The sequence below is a fragment of the Cyprinodon variegatus genome, unplaced genomic scaffold, assembly GCF_000732505.1.
Source record: "Cyprinodon variegatus isolate N-32 unplaced genomic scaffold, C_variegatus-1.0 Scaffold226, whole genome shotgun sequence".
NCBI classification, from domain to species: Eukaryota; Metazoa; Chordata; class Actinopteri; order Cyprinodontiformes; family Cyprinodontidae; genus Cyprinodon; species Cyprinodon variegatus.
This window is the reverse complement of record NW_015150679.1, coordinates 1,766-9,728: the sequence shown is the minus strand read 5'-3', so window position 1 is coordinate 9,728 and position 7,963 is coordinate 1,766. Positions and strand designations below refer to the sequence as shown.

General features: G+C 45.0%; 1 protein-coding gene across 1 annotated transcript in view; it reads right to left on the bottom strand.

Moving 5' to 3' along the window:
- Positions 1-7,580, bottom strand: part of zbtb11 (zinc finger and BTB domain containing 11) — a 13,986-nt gene extending 6,406 nt beyond the window's left edge. The window contains exons 1-7 of the mRNA XM_015380970.1: positions 7,069-7,580; positions 5,272-5,510; positions 4,944-5,175; positions 3,736-4,724; positions 1,621-1,923; positions 1,070-1,490; positions 852-969 (exon numbers count right to left, since the gene is read on the bottom strand). Of these exons, the coding sequence (XP_015236456.1) occupies positions 852-969; positions 1,070-1,490; positions 1,621-1,923; positions 3,736-4,724; positions 4,944-5,175; positions 5,272-5,510; positions 7,069-7,378 (2,612 nt within the window). The 5' untranslated portion in view covers positions 7,379-7,580. The remainder of the gene's footprint in view (positions 1-851; positions 970-1,069; positions 1,491-1,620; positions 1,924-3,735; positions 4,725-4,943; positions 5,176-5,271; positions 5,511-7,068) is intronic.
- Between the last annotated feature and the right edge of the window lie 383 nt (positions 7,581-7,963).

Sequence of the window (7,963 nt, the reverse complement as noted above, 5' to 3'; positions counted from 1 at the left end):
TGTATTCATACAACGCAAGTGTCCCGTATGCGCAGTAGAGGACGCAATGGAATTACAAGCAAGTGTGCTCTGTGTTTACTAGGGCTGGGTAAAAAGAAAAATCGATTTAATCGATTTTGGATCGATTCCTTTACATTTGATGTCTAGGAAATGAGATCGATTCATTTTATAGTGACCCTTGTGACGTTCACATTCAAATGAGCAGGAAAGATGCAGTCAAGATGACTTCAAGCCAGACAGCTGCAAATATAGCCAATAGGTTGACTGAAGACATTAACAAATGGGGGCTGACCAGCAAACACCCTGTGGTTGATGCAGAAAACGCTGCAAATATGGTTTGTGCATTGAAGTTAATGCAGCTCATGAATGTCTGCTGTGTCCCCGCTGTGTCACGTCTGCTTGCTTAAGTGAGGCTTCACTTTTTCACTTTTCACAAACAAGTTTGCAGTTATAAGGCAGTTTTGTTCACATCTCAGTTTTAAACTGTCCGATTTACAAGTTTGTGTTTAATATGACAGGAAAAAAATAAAATACAGGAGTATTTTGAAACACAGTTCAACTACTTTCATTATTGTAAAAACAGATCGAATCGAAATTAATCGATTTAGAACTGTATAAATCAAAATCGAATCGATTCAGGAATGTGGCAAAAATACCCAGCCCTAGTGTTTACAGAAGTAAACATGGATGGTAGTGCCAGAGCACATCTAGCGATCTTTCCCAACCAAACTCAATCTAACTCAGCCGTTTGATTCAGGTGTGTTGGACCAAGGAATGATGTAAAAGTTGCAGGATACCGACCCCCAGGAACTAGAATTGCGCCCCCCCCCTGAGCTAACAGATCTACTCACTGAGAACAGGAGTATGGGCGGACTTCGGGTTTGGGCTGGTGCTTCTTCAGGTGTTTGCTCAGAGCAGAGGCTCGGTGGAAGGTGGCTCCACATGTGTTGCAGAGGTACTTTGACTCGCCTGTGACCATGTTTTAGAAGAAAAGGTTTAAGATAATAAAGCTGTGAGTGAGGAAGGTGATCGGATTTTCCAGATTTTGTTTTTTAGAAAGACCCCTGACCTGTGTGCAGGCTGGTGTGCTCCTCCATGCTCCTCTTGCTCACAAACGTCTTCTTGCAGTACTGGCATTGGAACTGCTTGGTGACGTCATGCAGCACGCGGTGCATCTTCAGGCTGTGTTTATGGGCGAACGTCTTGCCGCACACCTTGCAGGTGTGGGGCCGCACCCCGGTGTGGGTGAGCATGTGGATCCTAAGGGAGTACAGCTTTGGTAACGTCTTGCCGCAGATGTCGCACACAAACTCCCTCTTGGTGTGCAACGACGCCAGGTGAGATTTGTCGCTCGGGTCGATTTCTGCTCGGTCGGCGGCGCCGTACTCTGCAGAGGTTTTGGAGACGGACGCTCGCTGGCTCCTCTGCTGCTTGTGTCGAGCCAGGTGGGCTTGGAGGGAGGCGGCGTACTGGAACTCCTTACTGCAGAGCTGGTGAAAAAAACAAAACTAATTTTACATTTAAAAATAAAAACAAACAATCTGGAAGAAAAATCATCTAAAGGAAGTCAGTGTATGTGTAATGAATCCTCCTCCTAGGTTATTTCTCAGTGACACTCACGCTGCACTTGTATCCTCGAGCTTTCTCATGCTTCAGGGTGTGCATGATGAGAGAGTAGCGCCTCTGGAAGGACATGCCGCACTCGGAGCAGGTGTATTCTCCGTCCATGGCGCTCTGTGACGGAGTTTCCGGCTGCTTGGCTTCAGTCTCCGGCTCCACCACCTTTGATGCCGCTTCCTCCGCCTCCAGATCTCCTGCCGTCACGCTCTCCACGGTGCTGACCTCCACAATGGCCTCAGAATCGCCCTCAAACTTGGCCTCCATCGGCCTCTTTGGCGGTCTTCCTCTCTTCCTTGGACCGACCTGGAACATTTATGTTTGTTTTTGGGAGAATTTTATTATTTCTTTTTTAATCCAATTCCTTAAAGTATAACAGGATAAAACTGACTACTGCCTTTTTTCTTCACAGCACAGCAGTAGAGTTAAAGAAGCATTATGGAGTTTTCTAATGATACTGCCACCTGTGGCCAAAGCGCAGAACTGCAGCACTTTCCTTTATTTCCTAGTAGCTGGTGCCATTTTTTATTTTGTTTACTAAGTTTAGCTGAATACCTGTCAAATAAAATCCTTCTTGAATAGAGCGCTTTGATTGTTTGCTAGGTCAGACCCATTTCAATAGAATAATTATATATTCTGATTTAACCAAAGGATATCAGAGTGACCTACAGTGGGTGAGGTGACAGGCTGTGTGTGACTCAGTGGGAAAATCAAAGCGTTACAGCGTCTGAGAAAAAATATGTTGAGCTTAAAAAAATAGGATATTCATATCCTATTTTCTTAAGCTTTGCTCATGCAGTGTCATTTATTTTAGTAAAACCGATGAGTAGCTGTCTTCCCTCCTAGCAGTGAGGTTGATTGAATTACCATCAGGGCTCAGAGCAGCCGCCGATGGCTGCAGACAGTAAACTCAGCTCCAACTGTGGTTTTCACTTGTCAACAGAAAAACACCCAAAAATAAAAGCTGCTAGAATGATTGCTAGACCCTTTAGAAAAACAAAATGGGTCTGAAAAGTCGCTAAATATAGAGACAAAGTGAATTTACAGAAGTACAGAGAGTAGAGCGTTAGCCCCTTCAATCAGTGCTCCATTTCCTCAGGTGGAGGAGATCAGTATTACTACGTTTTCTGAGGTGAGACCCTGTGAAATACCACCTTAAAGGGGAATGCCGTTTCTTTTTTTTTTTTTACATTGGGCCCTTAATTTTACATTATTACATCATGTTCTACTCACCCGTATTAGTTTTTCGTCATTTGGAGCCGTTCTGAAGATATTCCGTTATGTTATATCCACGTAATGTCTTCCTATGGGCAACGAGTTGAAGGCACAAACTAAACTGTTCATAATTTATCATTTACGGTGATAAGCATTCATGTAGGTGAATCACTGTCCCCCAGACATCTGCGGTTATATTTTTTTTATATTTATATCTTTTAAAAACGAAGCGGCGTGTGTATGACGTCATCCGCGCGCGCCGGCTACCGTTCATTCTTCCTGTCCGCTGAACTGCTGCTAGTTTTTTCTCACATGCCTGGAAGATGTCTAGTGCTGCTACCACACATGATCTCAATCTCCAAATGGAATTGAACGATTCAGATTAGCTAGCCGAATATATAAGAGGTAGAGCGTAGCCGCCTGTGGCCCGAGCTGCCTGTCACAACTCCAGGCCGGCGCGCGGATGATGTCATACACACTCCTCTTTGTTTTAAAAAAGTATAAATATAATAAATATAACCGCGGATGTCTGGGGGACAGTGCTTCGCCTACATGTTATGAATGCTGGCGTACCATAAAGAATACATTATGAGCTGTGTAGTTTGTGCCTTCAATTTGTTGCCCATAGGAAGACCTTACCTGGATATAACCTAACGGAATATCTTCAGAACAGCTCCAAATGACACAAAACTCATACGGCTGACTAGAACATGATGTAATAACGTAAAATCAAGGGACCAATGTCAAAAAACCGGCCATCCCCTTTAATGATACTGATAAGCAGCTGAAGCTTGTCGCTCCATGAGGATGCTCTGACGTGGCCTGGGGCCACATAAATACCGGGTTTCGGTCACCATTTCTACTAACCACAGAGTAAAGAAACATCCAGAGGTTAGCTTGTACCTTAGGGGGAGTAGCAGGTGGAGGAGTTGTGCTCTTCCCCTCCTCCTCTTCCTCCAGGCCCATATGGAGGCGGGCGTAGCCGCCCTCAGCCATAGAGCGCTGCCTCAGCTGTCTTTTGCTTCGATCACCAGGTGTCTCCTCCAGCTTGTCGGCCTGCTCTTCTTCAGCAGCGGGGCTGTCTATCGGTGGAATCATCGGCTCCTCCTCCCGCTTCACCTTGGGTGGACGGCCCCGCTTGCGTTTTTGAGGAACTGAAAGAGTTTCTTCTTCCCGGGCATCTGCTGTTTCCTCCTGGGGAGCGGCCGTCTCAGATTCCAGCACCACCACCTCTGAGGGTCCGTCTTTGTCTGTTGCCACATCCACAACAAAAGCTCCGTCCTCAACAGCCTGAGGCTGCTCCATGGCCAGACAGGCTGACACCACGGCGAGGGACTCGCTGGCCCCAGCCTGCCCGCTGTGGGTGACAACGGTCATGGTGTCGCCCTCCAACCCCTCGGCACACCCTGAAATGAGCGTGAGGGTCTCGCCAGGCTCCACCTCCCCACCATGAGCGATCAGGGCCACGGTTTCAGTCTGTCCGTGCACTGCGTCTCCCTCCACTGCGTGAGTCAGAACCGCAAGCGGCTGCTGGATGCAGCCATCGCTGGGCTGCTCCACAAAAGCCAGAGTTTCCCCCGAAACAGCCACGGCGCTGTGCGTCACCATGCTGCTGCCGTCGCCCTGTATGGTCACCATGTAGGCCTCGGGCTCCTCCTTGTCACCCTGAGCGGCCGCTGGTCCCGCCACCACGGTGTGCACGTCTCCTTTCTGGTACACCGTCAGCTTCTTCTCCTCCACCTGCTTGTGCACCGACTCGCAGATCTGCAGGACCTCGGTCATCAGCAGGTGTCGGGCCAGGTTGGCGATGTCGGCCATCACGCAGAAGTTAAAAGTCAGCACAGAGGTGTAGGCGAAGTCCAACAGCGGGAGGAAGCTGGCTTTGGAAAAACCTGGAGAGATCAGAAGAACCAATGCCAACAATCAACTAATTGGATTCAAACATTTCATACGAAAAACAAATCTTGGAGGGGAAGGACGTGAGGAAGGAAGAGAAACATAACTAAATTCAATCTAGGAAATGTTTATTTTACTAATTCAAGCTTGAATAAACTAAAACCCTGATCCATATTTTCCAGGTTTGCGTGGGAAAGGGGAAGCGAGCAGCTTACCGGACAGGTCCACCACTGCTTCGTGGGTCGTTACGGCCCCTTTCTCAAAGAAGAGCTCGTTGAAGTATTCGCTGCAGGCGGCCAGGACGGCTTTGTGAGCGCGGTGCTCCTCCCCTTCGATCAGCAGCGTGATGTCACAGAACTGGTTGCTGAGACGCTGCTGGTTGAGCTTATCCAGCATCGTCTGGCTGTGTTTGGGCAGGAACTGATTCACCTCTCCTTTGCTGTTCACCTAAAACGATTTGCAAAGCAAACAGCTGAAACTACTGAGATTATAAACACTTCTTCCTCTGCCTTTTACTCTTTGCCATAATAGGAAGCCACTTACAAACACCACCTCATGCTTAGCCACCCCCTTGGCCGGCCGGGGCTTCTGGGGGGACAGGTCCATTGTGAACAAACTGTCCTCTCCATCTTCCTCCTCTTCATCGTCCTCTTCCTCCATCAGCCCGGCCTTTCGCCTCCCTGGCCGCGAGCACGGCCGAGGTCCGGAGCCATCGTCAACGGTGCGTTTGCTCTGACACTGGGGGCACTCTCTGATGAGGTCTTTGACGTTCTTCAGGATACCTGCATGTAAAAGAGAAGGAAGGAGGCACCATCAACACCTCAGTCCTGTTTTCGAAAAACCTGCTGCTAAAACTCATTTCATATTTCTGCGCCAATATTTTAGGAGAAAATTGGAGGTAAAATCATCTAACTTGACAAATAACAATATCATTAGTCTAACATTTGTGACACAAAGTCATAGTCAGGCCTCGATAAGAGGACAGTTGCAACTTCAAGCTAAAGAAAATACAAATTTAGTCAGTTTAATGCATTTATTTTTTAAATAAAAATGAATGAACATCAGCTGAGAGGAGTGGGTGCAAAAAAAAACAACCTTAGAGCTCATCTTCTATAGGCAGCACCAGGCTTTGTGAGTCATGGAAATGTGTGGTAGAGGTGATGTTTGGGTTTAAAGCTGTGGCTCTCGATACTTCCAGTAATCAATCAATCTACATTTTTTGATCAAATGATTAATCTAAACAAAAATACTTTCTGTAAATTAATATTTCCATAACAAATGTTTAGGACAAAGGAAACTGTGCATTTTATATTAATTATAAATGGCAAAAATATGAATATACACTGTACGTACATAGACATGTAATGATTTATATGTATAAGCAAAAATATTCAGAATCTCAAAAGGAAAGTATTATTAGTTCAGTTATTTAAGATTTGTGTTTATTACTGCTATAAAAGTAGGGCATTTATTTAGTGAAAGGTGTGTTTTAGAGTAGATATTCTTCGTAGAAATCAGATCAATTATCAAATTTGTTTTAATAATCGATCAATGGCGACTTATTCCATTAATAGCTCAGCCCTATATAGGTTTGTGAAGCCGAAATAACACGAATCATTTTGGACCAAAAACAAACAAAAAAAACAAGCAAGATTTACAACAATAGGAAAAATGATTAGCTGATAAAACATCTAAATGATAAAAAGTCTAAATGGGCATTGTTTGCCAATATTGTGCTGAAAAGGATGAAACAGATGCTCTAGACCCCTTCTGTCATCCCGACTTTATCTTTGTAAAACCCTTATTTTGGCTGTGCTGGGTCTGGCCACTCGGGTTACTAAAAATACCTACCGGTAATACTACTAGATATTTTAACACTAATTTGGCATATCATCGATACTAAATCCACCTTTATTTACAGATTTCCACTATTGTTTATTTTATATTTCTAAAAACTGTTCACATTAAAATAATACATCAAACAACCTTAGAATATATTAACATTTTGTTATTTTTGAGTTATTTCAAATGTATTTAGCTAATAGAGTCTGTGATTCTGTTGATAAAACATGTTCCATGATAAGTTTGGAAAAGTTTTTAATAATAAAATAATACATATTTCCATGCCTTTAACTGTTTTTTTAATCCCTGTGGTATCACCAATAATGAAAACATCCCAGAGATCATGTTGACGGCGGTCGGACGCTAGGTGGCAGCAGAGAGTAGCTCAATGCTGCTACATCTAACTAATGACGCCTGTTTTTTTCCTGCAATGTTTACGAACTAGCCCCGTCACTATACAGCCAGGCGGCTTCCTTTGGGCTGACCCCGGGGTCTTACCTCTCCACCAGTACTTCTGAGAGATTATCTCCCAGGTGAGCTGCTGGTTGAGGTGATCCTCTCCCTCTGTAATGTGCGCCTGGTTGATAAGTTCCCTCCTCCGGCTGTCCTGCAGCACCACCTCCAGTTCGGTGAAATCATTCTGGCCTTTCTGACGGCGCTGGTAAAACAGAGTCCCATTCCTCACCACGTAACAGGCCGCCGCTTTTCGGATTTTTCTCTTGGTATTACCGGGCGTCCCGGGCGCATATGGTTCCCGTTCATCCGTCAGATAGCGTATGATAGCCAAGTAGCTTTCTTCACACGACATGGCTCAGCACACCCGGTTGGTTCCTGCTGAAATGCGGTCTTATCTTGAATTAGAGAGGCCTTCCCGGTCCTCAGGAGAAAAGCGCGATTTTTTTTCAGACACCTAGATTATAGTTGTTGTGAAACAAACACGCCCAAACAACATTTTAATTTGTTTGCTAAGGTGGAACTGCAGTTCGTAACGGTCAGGGTAGCCTTGCCCGAACAGACAAAATGGCTGCTGCACAGCCGGATTTTGCGTAGACGAAAGCGGAAGTGAGCGTTGAGCGTTTTATACCACTAGATGGCGCCACGTCTCCTTGCAAACATTTGACATACAAAGACAGTTGAGAAGTTTTATACCTAACAGGAACAAGCACATAAAATCAAACAAATAATAATGTGAATACACATCAGTGTGTCACATCAGCCACTTGAAAAACTCAGTACCCAGCACACAGACTTTGTAGAATCTTAACTTAATGTCCCTTATGTGAGAAACAGATATTTTTTATAGTTTATTAATTGTATTAAAGCGTTTGTTGTTGACATGTGGCCAGGTTGTTCAGATGAGCTCTCAAATCAGAGTTGTAGTTTCTTTGTGGTC